The following is a 16,987-nucleotide window of genomic DNA, read 5'->3' on the forward strand; positions in this document are numbered from 1 at the left end:
AAGCATAATGATACCAACTACACACAGAAAGTTATTTATACTCAAAATTGTATATCCCGCTTCAATACAACATAATTTACACTTTGGGATTCGTTACCACTTTTACAAAATTATGAAAGTAAAGCAGCAGTTTCTAAAATCTTAAAGGAGCGCCCTAAACAAGCGATAGTTTATGCAAAAGATGTAATAAATGTTATTTTTGAGATTGCCATTTGAAAAAACAGTTTTATGAAAAAAAAAATTAACTGATTTTTAAACGACATTACGGTAACCGAAAAACATGGACAGTGTTAGCAAGTATGTCTTATCGATTAGAAACATAATATCAGTTGGCATCGTGTTTTGTCAGAAAATGGTTACCATGGTGCACGTCTAGCGCCAGTGTGGAAGAAGGCGTATTGCGTCATATTTACGCGACGGAGTTTGAATTAGCAGCACTAGTAACACGGAAAGGCTTTGATTTGAAAATTCTCTTGATTGTTTATATTTAGGTTGATCGGTGTGTTGTCAACTGCAAAAAGATGGGCCCAGTTGAGGTAACAGATACATTTTGTACCAAATATTTGCAGGCACAGATTATTAAATCATTTAAGGAGAAAATCTATATGCACTGCCCACATAATGACTTACCTCTGACTAGTGTTTTGTTCAGTTGATCTCACATTTTGTTTAAACACTGTGTAAATGATATAAGATGTTAGTAACACAGTTATCTTCTCTAGCTCCTGCATATGTCCGTGTTCTCGCAGAGTTTCTCTCCCTGCGGTCGGTTCCTTGCTGCGGGTAATAACTATGGAGAGATCGCAGTTTTTAGGTGAGAACGCAAACTAAACATACAGTACTAGCACATAATATTGTATTCTGTAGCAGTTTAAGTAGTGCTTGTAAAAACATCCTTTCCTATTTCTTGAATATTTATAAATAGCTGGTTTAGATAAAGTTCTTTACACATCACTTCTATCGTATTCACAGTTTATCGGCTGCACTGAGTCCAGATACATCAGAGAAGAGTCAGAAGCCCATCCTTAACTTTACTGGTTAGACACATTTCTAACAAATAATTTGGACTTGATTACAGAATTGTTTTTACATCCTGGATAGTCTAAACAAATCAAGCTCACAAATGCAATTTCTTTGTTTCTGAATTCAAAACATCAATACTGACATGACCATTAAGACATGTACCTTTCTGTGTCTCGTAGCCCATGATGGTCCAGTGTTTTCTCTTTTTTCCACTGACACTCATCTCTTGAGTACTGGGAATGGAGAAATAAAGGCCTGGACTTGGGCGGAGCTCATTAAAAAGGTGAAAAGTCAGTTCTTTAGGGAATGTTTATTAGGCTGTGGAACATTCATACTTCATCTTCTGCCTTTTTGTCCATCTTAATGCTATATTAAAGACACCTTGTACATCTTGCATATTTTTTCCCTCAGAGTACCAAAGCCTCCTGGTCAAGGAAACCCAATTATGAGTGAGAGATTGTCTACAATTTGATCATTCTTTCTTGCATATAATATGTAGATTCTGATGAAACGAACAGAAGATAGGAATTGTTTTATTTGTTTATGACCTTCATTACTGTGTATGCTAACCGAATGTAAACTATATCGTTCCTAACAGGACTAGTCTTGAAATTCCAGAGATTAATGCAATGATCATTAATCCAAAGGTTTGTGGTGAACCTTTTTGTATACACCCATAAATAAGTTTATGTTCCTAGATTTGTAGATTATATATTTCTATGTATTTCTGTATCACACAATTTGTCACTTTAATGCCTGTCATTTTTTACAGGACAACAGTTTAATAGTCGGAGGGGGTGACAACAATATTCACATCATGGACATGGAGACTGGCATCTTTAAGGTTAACCTCACTTAGCTATAACTTTTTTTAACATTACATAACAACACAGTAAAATCCCACTTATCAAATTTTTCCCCATTCTCAGTCAGTACTAAAGGGTCACACTGACTACATTCACTGCCTATGCTTTAGAGAGAGAGAAGGGGAGATACTCTCTGGAGGAGAGGATGGTGCTGTGAGGATATGGGGTCAGTAAATTATTATTTCTGCTTCTCCTATTTCCTTTAGAGAGAATGAAAAAAAAATTATAATGATTATAACCCCTCCTTTAGACTGTCGGACAAATCGGCCAATTCACTGTATTGAAGTTTTCAAATATGAGGTAAGATGCATACTTATGGTGGTTATATACATTTAGGGAAATAATTCTTTGATCCCCTGCTGATTTCCTAATGTATGAATATAAAGGTTATAAATTGATTTGCATTTCAGGCAGTAAAATAAGCATTTAATCCCCTACAAACCAGCAAGAATTCTGGCTGGTCAGATTAGTTATCTGCCTATATGGACCACAGATCAGTCCTGTCACTTTAAGAAAGTACCCCTAAGTCAGCTTGTTATGTATAAAGATGCCTGCAAACAGAATCTGTATCTTCCATTTCAACCTCTCCACCACCATGGTCCAGACCAAATAGGTATCAATCTGACAGAGACGAGATTATGGACCTGCACAAACCTTGAATAGGGTACAGACAGACGCTTGGATTTGGAAATAGAAGAAATATAAAGTAACTATCAATGGCCCTTGGTCTGGAGCTCCCTGCAAGAATTCCTCAATGTGGTAAAGATGATCATGAAAAAGGTTCAAGATCAGCCCAGAACTACACGGAAGGAGCTTGTTAATGATTTTAACAAAAAGTCTGGACCACAATTAGCAAGCAAACCATTTGTAACACGCTATGCCACAATAGATTGAAATCCTGCCCAAGAAGGCCCGCCTGGATAGTTTGAAGTTTGACAATGAACATCAAAATGATTCAGAAAAGGCTTTGGAGAAAGTGCTGTGAGACCAAAATTGACCCCTGTTTTTGGAGGGAGAGAAATGCTAACTATGACCTCAAGAACACCATCACCAAAGAGAAGCACAGTGTTGGAAACATTGTGCTTTAGGGCTTTTTCTCTGAGACGGATACAGGACGACTTCACTGCATGGAGGTGCTGAGGGACTGGCCCATATACAGTAAAATCTTGGACGAGAACCTCCTCCTCTTAACTAAATCACTGAAGATGGGTCGTGGATGTCCCTTTAACATGTCAAAGACCTAAAACATATTACCAAGACAACCAAAGAGTTGCTTAAGGAGAAGCACATTACGGCCCGGTTTCACGGACAAGGCTAGCCAAGAACAGGACTATGCCTTAGTTACTTTAGGCTTTTTACATCACTTTTATTTAAAGGAGCCCGTTTTTTGCTGTCATTGAGGCTTAGATTTTTTCGGGGGGTGTTTAACAATGGATGTTCATGTTCTTATTTAAAAAAAGGCTTTAAAATTCAAATATTTCAACTCATACTCTGCTGTCCCTCTTTTAACAAAACTGTGTGTTAAACTGATGTCTGTTTTTTTGACAATGTGCTTTAGTTCAGCCTAGCCCTCCCCCCGCACCCGCCTAATGATTTCGGAAGTAATCGTACAGCTGTATCTATCTTTTATAAATGTGATCAAACTAAATACTCTTCAAAGATATAACGTATGCAATACTACTCTATAGGTACTCAAGTTAATATGAGATTGGCATAAACCTGGTGTGTCAGGACCACTTTAAATGCCGTAGAAAAAAACATTACTGATGTGCACTAACATATTTTATGAAATGTCAGAGCAAGTTATTTTCAGTTAAGACTGCTCAAAATTGATTTTAGTCTGGGATTAGTCTTGAACCTTGTCTTTGAAACCGGGGCTAAATGTCCTAGCCAGTCTCTAGACCCTAGTCCCATAGATAGTATGTGAAGGAGGCTTAAACTCCAATTTGCTGAGCGACAGCCAAAAAACCTTAAAGATTTACAGAGGAGTGGTCTAGAATGTGTACTGACACATGTGCAAACCTGGTGGCCAAATATCAGAAATGTTTTACCTCTGTGCTTGCTAACAAGGGTTTCTCCACCAAGTATAAAGTTATGTTTTCCTCTGGATCAAATACTTATTTCACTGACTCTAATGCAAATCAATTATAACCTTTATTTAACTTTTTTTTATATTCTTATCGGTTCAACTGAACCTAACATAAAAATGATAGACCCTTAATTTCTTTGTGAGCAGATAAACTTACAAAATCAGCAGGGATCCAATAATTATTCACCTCCCTGTATAATACAAAAGCTAAAACAATGCATTAATGCCACTTTCCTACTTGTTCTTGCTTTGACACTCATTCTGGAATGGTGTGTCAGGAATGTGCACGCCCACAGTTTGGGAAGTGGATTAGCTGTCTTGCCACAGATTCTGATTGGATGGTAAGTCGGAATTTTTATTTTTGATTGGTCTGCAGAGACAGTGGAATCATTGACTTTTATTCATGCGTGTTTGACATGGCATGTGTTTTGACATGATTGTTTTTTAAATTCTTTTCTTACAATCTTCATAATCTGCTCTGGAATGCCCCTATGTGTATGCTAGGTTGTAATGGCATAGTGCCCTTAATGTTATGAAGCTGTTTTCTTCTTAGCTATGCGGCGGAGGGCCTTCTCTCTCTTTATGGCACCTTCGGTCTATGTCTCCTACGTCAGTCTTCCCATTGCCTGGCTGTCAAAGGGAAGCGGTGTTTTACCAGGACCTGGTAAGATTTGCAATTTAATAAACATGGTGCTCGTTTGATTTCATATATGTAAAGTAACTATGTTGTTTTGTTTGTTTTCAGATTTTTGCAGTAGGTGAGGGGTCAAATGTGTCTCACTGTTTACATGGAGGGACAGTTAAAGCTCAGATTCCCTGCACTCCTTCATCACTCAACACACTGGCGCTCAATCTAAAAAACACTGAACACAGGGTAGGGGCATATAATGATAGTTGTATCAAACTATACTTTATAACGCGTATTGCTTTATACCTTTACTTAGTGGGTTGTCTTATTTGCTTGTATGGTAAAGATTTGTAATATTCTCCCATTTTTTTCTTTTTCAGGTTATGACAGTAGGTGGCAGCAGTCACCAAATTGATGTTTTTACCAACTTCAGTTACAGAGCTTTTTCTCTGTCGTTCTGAACAGTATTTCTCTCATTTTTTTTAACTGTTTGAATAAATAGAATCCTGACTTATTTCCAAGTCATGTTTTTCAACAAAACAATTGAACAATGTATTTTATAATAAACTATTTGAATACGTTGGGATATTTGACTGTGCTTCTTCAATTTTTCCTGTAACATACATTTCAATAAACAAGTTGTCTCAAAACCTTGTCACTTGCCTGGCTAGACAGCATTTTAATATCCTCCTTTTTATAGCTCTGAAAACCTAAAATGGCTCGCTAGGGTTTGACAAAAATATGTGGTGAAAAGTCATTGTAAAATGTGGAACAGACAAGCAGAGATAACAACGGGAAGCCAATAGTCGTATGAAGGAGGAGGAGGAGACAAACTCGGACACATGATGAGGATGAGAGTGACTCGACATTCAGGTGCGGCGGCCTCTGATGGGCGGATCTGATCCCTGCGGCCGCTGGACACTGTCCGAACTTCCCATGAACACTGGATAATACAGCAGGACTAACTAACACTGACTGACAAGCCCAGCAGAGACTTCCGCCACGTCTTTCGTGTTTTCCACAATTGTTCGGAACATATGATGTGTTCTCGGTGAGCTCTTCTATACCTCCGAGTTTGATCTTATTATCTCGCGGTCATGTGGTAGAACATCTGCGGCTAGTTAAGAAGCTAGCCTAGCTGAGTTTCAAAACAACGGCGAAATGTGGACAAACGCCCCTCGAGTTGAGTAATGGTTAAGTTTTCATCAAGCTGTTGAAGACGGAACATGGAAAAGCAGATCAAGACGATAAGGTCAATTTGAGCTTTAGTAGGAACGCTTGTTTTTACAGGTGTGTTCTGTTTAATCGCTTCATGTGAGATCCTAAATTATACTTTAAAATAGAAGTTGTCATTTTGGTGCTGAAAAGCAGTTTAATGAAGTAGACCTGCATTTACTGATCTGCCTTAGAAACTGCTGTTCTTTTATTACTATTTTCCTCTTAGTGTTACATTTAGTTTTCTAGCTGCTCTTCACACTAGTTTCGTTTTTAAGTTGGACCCAATTCGTCTTTTTCAGGAATTTAGTTGTGGCACCGAAAAAATCTGTGCCCGATAAGCGGACCTGAGGCTAGGTGTGACAGTTTCACTTCAATTTTCTGTCTACAATGTGTATACATGGGGCCTACAGCGGTCAATAATGTTAACCAGGACATTTAACAAGATATACGTGTTTTAATATTTCTGGGAAGCCTGTGCTCTAGCAAAAAAAGCAGTTCAGGAAAAACACGTCCCTTCCTGTTTTTATGGAAACATTTTGGCAGTTTACCCAATCTGTAGCGTTGTCTTGAGTTCTTGACTCAGCAGCTAGTTTGTTCGGTTTGATGTGTTTGCATGAATTGTTTCGTAAACTGTTGTCCACTGTGTACATATACACCGATCTCCCTCCATGATACATGTTTCCGATTGTACAGGGAGATTGTGTCATGTGTCTTTAAGAGTGGGAGAAGCTAAATGTAGTGGGACAGCTGTCGTTAAGGGTCTAAATTTGAACTGGTGCATAAGTAATAACTGCCTCTTGCTTTTTTCAGGCTATAGGACTCTAAGCGAGGGTACTGAATGAGGCAACCTCCAATTCAACGGCACATGGGTTGACAAAGTGAAGGAATCCAAAAGTGCCTGGATGTTTTGGTTAAACCAGCAGAATGGGATTACAGTAACCGAGATGCAATCTACATATCAGAGAAATCAAGATTTAGAGACACATCTCAAACAATCCGGCCTGTTCTCCAAATGACTTTGTTCCTTTACCCTCATAAATCAGCTGTTTCTGTAGTGTTAATAGATATTAAACTTTAGCTATGTGGTAATCTGTTTGAACTGGAGGGCGAGTCCGTAGAATAAGTTCCACATAGATTTTAACTACGGTCTCCCAATGTGGACGAAAGCAATACAAATATCATTTGAAATTTAAATAGTGTTTTTACATGAACTTGTTTATTGCACTGAGGAATCAAATGTATCGCAGACAATACCCCATCAATGAAATGCAAAAGTCAGCTGGAATTGATAAATGACAATGCACTGCAGTCAGCTGTCAGCCGTGAGTTGGTTGTAAGGAACTGTCGGTGCTGATGATTTAATTCAAGGTTGGATTCTGAGGAAATCTGGAAAGACAATCAAATGATGCTTGCAGTGTATCACCCAAAACCTTCCGCACTGAACGACCGGGTACTTTAAGATCTTAAACGAGTGATTTTGAGGAGTTGAGAGCTGATCAGAAGAATGGCAGGAAAAGACTACCATCATCTCTTCAAGCTGCTCATCATTGGTGACTCCAGTCAGTATCTCTGTGGTTCTCATATGTTTGTTAACTAACTATGTTGGTTTCACGTCTATCATTTAACTTCTTTCCCAGTTAACAAGAATCTGTTCGATATTGATCATGTTTAGATCTCTAGCACCGTTTATTCATGTGAATGCTCTCAAGGTAGTTTTAGTACAGTTACTGAAACACTGTTGTGCAATTGTACGTAAACCAAAAGAGTGGAAAACTGAAATGAAACTACTATGAGTAAGCCTAGTCCTGTTCCATTTTGTAATGAGCCAATGACATCAGTTAGGATTGATTGCATGTTAAAGGGGTTATATGGCGCAAATATGTGTTTTTCTGTATCTTTGGTGTGTTATAAGTTGCCCATGCAAGTAATAGACACGTAAAAATTGCAAAAATTCAAGTGTCTGAACAAAAGATGCATTCTATCTAAAAGCGAATGCAAACCCAGACCCGCCTCCTGTAACCACACCCCCACAAATCTACGTCAGTTCGTTGTACGATTTGACACAGACCGCCGAAATATATACGAAAGTAAGTTATAAAATATGGTAATATAAAATATGGTAAGAGGCATTACATTTCCCTCAGACGCTTGCAGTATTCGACCAATCACTACGCACTGGTAAACTGGCCAATCATGAGCTTTGTAAAAAATCTGCGCGTTTCAGAGAGGCGGGGCAAAGACTAGACACAAACATGCAAGGAATGTGGAAAATACAGCGTTTTTATCCTTAAATCGTGCATACACATTGGATTACATTTAAACAAACGACAATATTTGTTTTAGCCGTGTCATATCACCCCTTTAAAATATCTAGTTATTTATACAGTATGCGACCATTTTAAAGTAATAACTTACCCCAAAATGAAAATTCTGTCATTGTGTATACTCACCCTCTTGTCATTTCAAACCTGTATGACTTTCTTTCTCCTCAGAACACAAAAGAAGATGTTTTGAAGAATGTTGGTAACTGAACAATGGCGGTACCCTTTGGCTTGGCATCGGTTTTTGGTCCATACAGAAGAAGCTAATGGGTCCCGCTATTGTTCGGTTACCAGCATTTTTTAAATACGTGTGTTTTTCACAAAAAGTAAGTCATACTGGTTTGAAATGACAAGAGGGCGAGTAAACTGAATCTTCATTTTTGGGTAAACTATCCCTTCTATGCCTGTACATTTCCTGGTTACAGAACTCTATAATCAGTTTTGTATGTGAACCATTTTGGTCAATTTATTGTGATATGAACCTTTACGGCATCCTTTAATATATTGTGGTCATACATTTAAACTGTGATATAGAAACGTGGGTCATGAATTCCACTTGGTCTTAAACATTGTCACCATGATCAGACTAAGTTGTATGTCCACATATGAACAACCTAATATGTTTGTTAGTAACATCATGCGATTGCACTTATTCTTGTTTATTATGGTGTTATTTCATTGTCAAGGCTTTTTAAAACCATGTAAATAATATAATTACTATGATACAGTGATGCATTAAAATATTTCTCTTTAACAAACTGACTGTTTAACAAATGCTACTTCGACTTCTTACAGATGTAGGGAAAAGCAGTTTGCTTCTACGATTTGCAGACAACTCATTCTCTGGTGAGTCTGTTTGGTACTGAGTGTGTTTATGTGTGTTTGTCATTGTGTGAGAAAGAACGAATGAGTCAGGGGGGCTGTGCATTCATGACCTAATTCACTGTGTTCTCAAATACAAGACCAATTCAAGACACAGTGAGAGTGTATGTTGGCTTGAAGATATTCAAGATTTCATAACTGAGTAAACATTCATGCTCTTGTGTACTTTATAGGCAGTTACATAACCACCATTGGAGTTGACTTTAAGATTAGAACTGTAGAGATTGATGGAGAAAGAGTAAAACTCCAGATCTGGGACACTGCAGGGCAGGAAAGGTTCAGAACCATCACCTCTACGTAAGTCAAACTCACTGTTCATGAATTGTGAATAACATTTGTCACGTATTTTTGATGATTCTTATTGTTATGATTTGTATCTGTCTGTCCTTCGCTTGTTCATTGTCATCTCTGTTGGGCTTTCTAGTTATTACAGAAACACACATGGTGTCATCATTGTTTATGATGTCACAAACCCTGAATCTTTCGTCAATGTGAAAAGATGGATAAATGAGATCTCACAGAACTGTGACAATGTCTGCAAAATTTTAGGTTAGTTTGTTCCTAACTTTGTACACACAGATTTGAGATTAAAGGAAATATGAATTAATTTTAGTAACCTAACTTCTTTCACTTCTGTCTACCTTAGTTCCCCCATGTATTGTAATGAAGAAAATTAAGATATATTCATCAATTGACTGTAGTGTTTAAAAAAAATCTAACTTAAATTTGAACATTGATTTTAGTGGGAAACAAGAATGATGATCCTTCTAAAAGGCTTGTGGATGCACAAGATGCTCAGCGTTTTGCAGAGTCAGTTGGTGTGAGAATGTTTGAGACAAGTGCTAAAGAGAACATCAATGTAGAAGAGGTGAGGACTTTATTTCTTAATTGTCCCAGATATTATAGGTACGTCTGTAAGATGTCTGCTAAACATCCGAAGGTAAACATATGCTGTGTAAAACATCTTAGAAAGAACAGTTTTACATGCATTCTAAATTATAAACATCTTACAATGACATCTGACAGCAGATGTCTCGGAGACGTATTGCAGATCAACAAACTATCAAACAATGTCTAGCAGATTTTTCTGTGCTATCAAGGGTGTAGTCTTAAGAATTGTATTTATTTTTTGGTAGAAAATTTTGATCATAATTCTGACACTTTGACATATATCCCATATATGTCTTACATTTTCTTCTCTTCGCAGATGTTCATGGCTTTCACCCACATGGTCCTCCGGGCGAAGAAACAGAGCCAGAGTCGAGCCGAACGAGAACGGGAGAGAGAAAAGGACACAGTCCATATCAATTCCCACAGGGACAGAGAGAGGAGAAAGAAAGGGAAGAAATGCTGTTAAAGCAAAAGTCTTTGCACGTGTGGAAAGAGGGACAAATCAAACACCTTCGCTTTGCAACAAGACCTTTTTTTCTTAATATGGACTAAAAGACAAGAAAAGAAAATAACCTATTAAGTGCCGAACTTCACTGTTTGTTTTAAACACTTTTTTACAAGAGGGCAATTAACTTCCTTTAAAAAACACTGGCATCAAAAGTCTGGTCCGAGAAAGACATGTATGAACTGTTCTAATGTGTTGGTGTTACTGTGATTAGTGAGAGATGATGTTTAGTGTTTAATTAAAAATATGTATAGGCCCTATGTCAATACTGTATGCAAATAATAAAATAGCAATAAAATTCTTTTAAATCGCAAACACCACAACAATGTTTATTTCTAAGCATTTGAAAGATCAAGTGGCTGTTGCATGAACTCTATGGCATCTCGTGTTACATAACAGTTCGACCTATATTATGTCACTTAATTGCTCATTCCTTGTTTTTCATGGATTTACCTTAACTGAATAAAAAAAGTGAAAGAGCGTTTGTTTAAATTGTGTTGGTACCAGAGCCGTTGAAAAACAGAGTTGCGACACACTTTGAAATTGCGCCGCGTGGCCAAACAAATCCGTGCTGTCGACCTATTTTAATGGATTTTAGCGGGACAGACAACAGCAGCTACATTTGTATAAACTTTGCAAAAATATTAGCACATAGTTTTCTCTGAATGCTACGTTGACTACACAAGCAGCATCTTGTCTGGGGAGAAATATGAAGGAAATAATCTATAAATATAAGATATGTCCGCCAACTTTTTATAATGTATAAACATGCCATAATTTCAACTGTACATCAAAATGTGGCTTCACTGCAGTGTTTGGAACTATTGGTCACTCCATGGCTGTGTCTCGATCAGCTCCCTTGCTCCCGAGATCGTGAATCAGTATATTGTGTACCAGGTCCAGGCACTGTAAGGATCTTAGCTCCGTTCTCATTGGGACACCGTTCACTTAATTTACTGTGACATGACTTCTTAAAGTGGCAGTCTGTAAATATTTTGAGTAAAAATTAGCTAAAACCAATTATTGAGCAAGTACATGAAAGTACGCTGTTCTGTGTCAGTACTCTTGAGGGATTCACCACGGAAAGCTTGTAAAAATGGTTTTTAATTTGCCCTGTCGGGTCGTCTTTCCCGGAGATCCTTATTTGTACAGAGAACGAAGAGGATCCGGCTGCTAGCCCGCCCGTGGATTCAACCAGTGACAGGCGATTTGTAGCGTGTCCTCACTACTGTTGGGTAGGATTTCATACAACGTTTAGTTTTATTTATGGCGTTTAGTACTTTTACTTTTATGCACCAAGCATTGTTGACATCTGGGGATTCATCGTTTATGAAAAACAAGAAAGAATGAACTGCTGACAGTTGACAAAGAAAGAGGGATTCAATATTTCAATACATAACACAAAACCGTAGCTCCCTTTTTGTGTTAATACAGACAGGTACAGTTTCATCGATTGTTCTTTGTCTCTTTGTTATGTTCATTATGATAAATGTAATTTAAAGCTTATTCGCACTGGATTAGTATTACCTGTGGACCTCGTGTGATTTAGAAATGACCTCCCCAAATCTGTATTTCATGTGGCGCGAATTAGCCGGGACAAGTGAAGGCTGTGATTTAACTCAAATTTACGGATTTATATCACGGATATGTGGGCAAGGATTTTCATATTCTATATAATTGTATGTTGTATAATGATTTATGACCGTTTCTGTCAGCATTTAAGACCCGCGTTCGGGGATCTTCTGTCTGGTTCACGTTACGGGGCTTGCCATGAGAAATAACAAAATGAAAATTATAATAATACCAAAATAATATCAAAACACTTCAACACAGCATAGATTTGGGCTATTTGTCTCTGTTTATGTTCTTATTTGTTTCGTGTTATATCATCTGCCATGTTATCTGTGTTTATGACTACTGATGTACAGGGAAGATTCTCACCGCTGCACTGTCACAGGCCACGACTCAAACATCAGACTCATCCGCACAGTTGAGCAGTGCCGGATCACAACTCATGTAAAGAAATACCTCCTTACATCACCTGCAGTAGCAATTATACACTGAGATGGTGTCATCCTACGGACTGCTGCTTTAAAGTCCCAGTGAAATTAAAAATAACTATACCTATTTTTTTCATGAAATATTGCAACGTTTATTGTACATAGTTTATAATTGTGGGTCATTCTCTTTTAAGAAATCGTGTGGCCTCATAATCTTTGGTTAAAATCTGAAAATACACTTCTATGCTGTCATGACATCTTAGATGACGTATGTTTGACGGCTTGGGGGAGCATCCGGTAACTCCTCCACTTCAACTGAGTCTGTTACCAGTTTTAACCATGTTACCATCATTTAAAAATGTAACAGCTGTTCGCAGAAAACGACGAAAGCCGCGACCACATTTTTCTCAATGAAAATTCAGTTTAATGCGTCAAAATACGGAAGCTGTGACACTTCACTGCTGGTACCAATCAACAACTGGTCAAACCGACATCCCTCAGATTTTTTTTAATACTGGTTGAAATACATGTGAGAAACACTGCCATTCTTCTATTATTTTCATCGATGCTCCCTTTTTTTTTTCGGTGCACCATGTAAATTTTGGGGGGGAATTAACGTTTAAGTGCACTCGAAGGATTTGCCAATGAGACAGGCAGCCCTTAAAATGGCTGACTCCCTGATCAGTGCCCTGACTACTGAACAAGGGAGCTGATTGAGACACGTGTCATAACACGAATTAGTTCAGCATTTTATTCCTCTAACGGACGTCCAGGTGAGTGTCGTAACTCTTTTTTTTAACCGGCTCCGTTGTGTAAGCTGACCAATGACAGACGCATGACGTCACTCCGAAACATGGCGGCCGAGAGCGAGTAAGTATTGAGCTGCTTCTAAATACTGACAGAATTTTACACATGTTACGAACTCCTACACAAATGATTGATGATTGATTGACAATTGATGATTTTTAAACAAAATATTGTTTTTGTGAGCCTTAAATTAGTAGAATGTTCAAGCGTGTCTGTTAACGATATTCTAGACCTGTCATACCCGTCTAAATCTGATGGACAAACTAACGTAACGTACTGTATTATGTAATGTTGTGTTACCTTGTAACCAATTGTCAGTCTACCTGGCTAAACAAATAGTCGGAAGCTATTATAAAATAATTCATAGTTCAGTCTTTGTCCTAACTTTAAATGATGGGTGTTCGGAATGCTTGCTATCTACGTAAACAAATGCTCATATGTTTGCCTTTGGCCATGTCCTGTTATCTGTAATATACATGTAAAAAAAACTCATGTCGATGTATTTTTTTCACACCGCAGTGTTCAGTCTGAAATTGAAGTGCTGCAGTCCATTTATTTGGATGACCTCTGTGTTACTCAGAAAGATGAAGGGTAAATCTTGAGCTTTCCCCTTCTAGCTTTTCATACATTTTACAAGATTAATAACTTTCATTATCCTCTACAAAACTAAAGTTGCTATCATATTTCCCATTTAGAGGGTGGATAGTCAGTCTGGTGCTCTTTCCATCCACTGCAGAAGACTGTCTCTCTCAGTTTGTCCGTCTTACACTGACAATGGATCTGTGTCCTCAGGTTTGTTTACCAAACTTGTGTAAAATATAATTAATATATTTCAAGTAATACATTTAGTTATCATACTTTTTTCTATGAGCAGCTTTGTGTTACACCAAGTTTCTGACTGTAATTGTTATTAATTTTCAGTATCCACATTCATCTCCCTGCATCTCCATTCACAATCCACGAGGTCTGTCAGATGATATACTGCTAAGGTGATTTAGTATTATTAAACTTTGTTTTAAAAAATTTTTAATGTGCTGTATTACTAATTCCTCTATTTTTCCCCAGTTTACAGAAGAGTTTGCAGATGGAGGCAGAAACATGTCTGGGGACTCCTGTACTTTACCAGCTCATAGAGGTTTGGATTTCCACGCTGTATTGTATATCTACAGTCCCTTTTTTTCTTCTTTGTTACAAATCTACAGTCCTTCGGATGAGACGTTAAACCGAGGTCCTGACACTCTGTGGCCATAAAAAATGGCCTAATTTGCCCATACATCACGGCCTCCAAATCATCCCCATATGTGGCTTCGTAACTCTGTCTCCACTCCACCAATAAGCTGGTGTGTGGTGGGAGTTCTGGCGCAATATGTCTGCTGTCGCATCAGCCAGGTGGATGCTGCACAACGGTGGTGGTTGAGGAGATTTCCCCTTCCATGTGAACCGCTTTGAGTGACCAGAAAAGTGCTATATAAATGTAATGAATTATAATTATTATTATAAATCTTTTCATCCTCACAGAGAGCAAAAGAGATTCTAACAGAGAGCAATATTCCCCATGGAAACTGTGTTATCTGTCTATATTGCTTTAAGGTTGGTATTTATATTTCAGTAGAGAGAATACAACCAATGTATGGATTTATTGTCTTATCTGTTATGGTTTTACAATCATCGCATTCTGCGAACCAAGACGTTACAAAAAATCATAGAAACTAGATATTTTGGGATACATTTAGTTTTCTCTGTTTAATCTCACAATAGGAAGGTGAGGTCTTCACTAAGACCAGCTGCTATCATCATTTCCACTCTCACTGTCTTGGCCGCTACATCACTCACTCTGAGATGGAGTTGAAGGACCGAGAGCGAGAGCTGAAGGAGGATAAGACCAGAGACAGGACACAAGAAGAGGTGTGGCTTTAACATTGTTTTCTTACTGTTTTGTCATATTGTCTATAATGTCAATAAATCACATTTATAGATAATAATTACAAAATCGCCTCCTTGTTTCTTCTATTTTTATCAACAGGAGTTGGCTGTTGTTTGCCCTGTATGCCGAGAGCCTCTTACCTATGATTTGAATGCCCTCCTGTCCTCACCTGCTCCTACTTTCACCCAGGTACAACTACATCATGACATACTATATCATTCTCTGTGGACACAGTGTTGGCAAAATAAACTGGTCTGCACATGACTTTTACCATTGTTGGAAATGTCAAGTGGACAAAGTCACTCTTGTGTTCAGTGCCGAGCAGATTTTTTAAACAGTACGTCATTGTCCTGTGTGTAGTCTTTCTTTTTTGTGGAACTTGATGTTAGCTGCCCAGCATGTCTAGAATGAAAGCTGAACACTCCTATGCATGCATACTGGTCACATGCTGTGGATACACATGAGCATTGTGTTTATTATTCCTTCACACACAGCAGGAGGATGTGGCCACGGGTGAGGAATTTAAAAAGAAATGGGCAGAACTCCAAAAGATTCTGGAACGGCAGAAGGAAAAGGGTGGAGTTATTGACCCAGAAGCGGAGTCTAATCGGTTTCTTATTCACATTAATGAGGTAAATCCTGAATGAATTTTTTTACTACTATTTGTTTTCAATTGATATTAAACTAAGACATTTTCTTTGTTATTAAGGCTCCAGAAAATATTTCTGAAACCCCTGGTACAGATGCCTCAGGTGCAGGATCTTGTCAGTCACTCTCTTCCCCTTTCCCAAATTCTACCAACGGCACCCAAGTCCCTCAAAGTCAACGCAACGCAGGTCAATCACAGCATCAGTCCAGTCACGAGAGAAGACAACAAGGTGACTTTAGGAGAGGTCGTAGAGGAAGAGGTGGTGGAAGAGGTGGTTCAGCACGTCATGTGGTAATTTCACCAGGGATGGAGCGCATAAGCAAGCCCTCACAATCTTCTGATAAAATGAACTTTGTCAACCCGAATCCATCAAGCACCACATCACAAAGTGCAGCAAAGGGAGAGGCCTGTGAACACCGTGCACAACTCAAGCAGCCTTTGATTGATGAAGAAGAAAAACCTGTTGCTACAAATAAGGACACTTCCAGTGGAGCGGATGTGAGCCAACTCAGAGATGTGTCAAAAGATGTTTCTCACACAATCTTACAGGAAGGACAACAGGAAAGGGAACATCTGGGTAGAGGATTAAAGCATGGTAGTCGTGGCTCAGGACGCAATCACGGATACTGGCATGAGAGGAACTTTAAGGGACCCAATCACTGGGATAATTCTGGTAGTGTTGGCCACCATGGAGGAGGACACAGAGCCAGAGAGGGTGGAGCTGGTCATCATCACAGAGGAGGTGGATCACACAGAGGAGGTGGGAGGGGGTTGCATCAGAGAGTGGAAAAAGAATTCAGGAAGGAAGGAGTGCTCTGACAGTGGGAGAGGGGAGGTGCAGTCCGAAGAAGCATACCTCCCGGTTACACCCGATGTACCTTCATTACTGTATCGACAATAAAATTCTCCACAAGCATTTAACCGACTTAAGCCTGTTTTTCTGTCTGTTATAAGCACAACATTGTTATTAGAGAAAATGACGGATAATAGTATTCTTTAGCTATAGATTCATGCTGCAAAACAAAAATCTTTAATTGTATGTAACAGTAACAGTTCATACTTTATCCTGGATTAATAAATCTCACTGCAAAGACATGCTTTTTACCTAAGATTTAAAACATGACATTTTTTAAATGTTGCTTAGAGTGAGATAGGATAGCTTACCAGACTGTCCTCCTGTTTAG

The 16,987-nt window shown here is 38.4% G+C and overlaps 3 protein-coding genes across 5 annotated transcripts; all 3 read left to right on the forward strand.

Moving 5' to 3' along the window:
• Nucleotides 1-392: 392 nt before the first annotated feature.
• On the forward strand, nt 393-5,192 carry thoc6 (THO complex 6). The gene is made up of 13 exons (XM_056752942.1): nt 393-536; nt 723-814; nt 973-1,037; nt 1,203-1,306; nt 1,435-1,472; nt 1,622-1,670; nt 1,796-1,867; nt 1,953-2,055; nt 2,140-2,189; nt 4,257-4,319; nt 4,532-4,642; nt 4,724-4,852; nt 4,987-5,192. Exons 1-13 carry the CDS (start codon nt 522-524, stop codon nt 5,065-5,067), a joined length of 972 nt encoding a protein of 323 aa, XP_056608920.1. The 5' UTR covers nt 393-521; the 3' UTR covers nt 5,068-5,192.
• A 252-nt stretch (nt 5,193-5,444) lies between these two features.
• Nucleotides 5,445-10,903, forward strand: si:dkey-16l2.16 (ras-related protein Rab-35). 3 transcript variants are annotated; one of them, XM_056753697.1, is made up of 7 exons: nt 5,445-5,896; nt 6,635-7,383; nt 8,941-8,991; nt 9,201-9,324; nt 9,452-9,576; nt 9,771-9,895; nt 10,235-10,903. In XM_056753697.1, the coding sequence occupies exons 2-7, from the start codon at nt 7,329-7,331 to the stop codon at nt 10,382-10,384; spliced, it is 630 nt and encodes a 209-aa protein (XP_056609675.1). In that variant the 5' UTR covers nt 5,445-5,896; nt 6,635-7,328; the 3' UTR covers nt 10,385-10,903. The 3 variants fall into 3 exon arrangements, with proteins under 3 accessions (XP_056609675.1, XP_056609678.1, XP_056609677.1); XM_056753700.1 differs by having other exon boundaries at nt 5,445-5,858; XM_056753699.1 differs by having other exon boundaries at nt 5,445-5,657.
• A 2,363-nt stretch (nt 10,904-13,266) lies between these two features.
• rnf25 (ring finger protein 25) lies at nt 13,267-16,719 on the forward strand. The gene is made up of 10 exons (XM_056753044.1): nt 13,267-13,293; nt 13,750-13,821; nt 13,926-14,022; nt 14,152-14,219; nt 14,296-14,365; nt 14,749-14,820; nt 14,989-15,135; nt 15,254-15,343; nt 15,649-15,786; nt 15,864-16,719. Exons 1-10 carry the CDS (start codon nt 13,277-13,279, stop codon nt 16,620-16,622), a joined length of 1,530 nt encoding a protein of 509 aa, XP_056609022.1. The 5' UTR covers nt 13,267-13,276; the 3' UTR covers nt 16,623-16,719.
• The last annotated feature ends 268 nt before the right edge of the window (nt 16,720-16,987 follow it).

Source organism: Triplophysa dalaica, chromosome 7 (genome assembly GCF_015846415.1).
Source record: "Triplophysa dalaica isolate WHDGS20190420 chromosome 7, ASM1584641v1, whole genome shotgun sequence".
NCBI lineage: Eukaryota > Metazoa > Chordata > Actinopteri > Cypriniformes > Nemacheilidae > Triplophysa > Triplophysa dalaica.

Excerpts from the sequence above, each read along its gene's own strand:
- rnf25 (XM_056753044.1), top strand. Across the intron at positions 14,220-14,295 it reads TCAGATGATATACTGCTAAG|TTTACAGAAGAGTTTGCAGA; the intron begins GTGATTTAGTAT and ends ATTTTTCCCCAG. Across the intron at positions 14,366-14,748 it reads TACTTTACCAGCTCATAGAG|AGAGCAAAAGAGATTCTAAC; the intron begins GTTTGGATTTCC and ends TCATCCTCACAG.
- thoc6 (XM_056752942.1), top strand. Across the intron at positions 1,473-1,621 it reads TCAAGGAAACCCAATTATGA|GACTAGTCTTGAAATTCCAG; the intron begins GTGAGAGATTGT and ends CGTTCCTAACAG. Across the intron at positions 4,853-4,986 it reads TAAAAAACACTGAACACAGG|GTTATGACAGTAGGTGGCAG; the intron begins GTAGGGGCATAT and ends TTTCTTTTTCAG.
- si:dkey-16l2.16 (XM_056753697.1), top strand. The coding sequence starts at position 7,329 with ATGGCAGGAAAAGACTACCATCATCTCTTCAAGCTGCTCATCATTGGT. Across the intron at positions 8,992-9,200 it reads TGCAGACAACTCATTCTCTG|GCAGTTACATAACCACCATT; the intron begins GTGAGTCTGTTT and ends TGTACTTTATAG. Across the intron at positions 9,577-9,770 it reads CAATGTCTGCAAAATTTTAG|TGGGAAACAAGAATGATGAT; the intron begins GTTAGTTTGTTC and ends CATTGATTTTAG.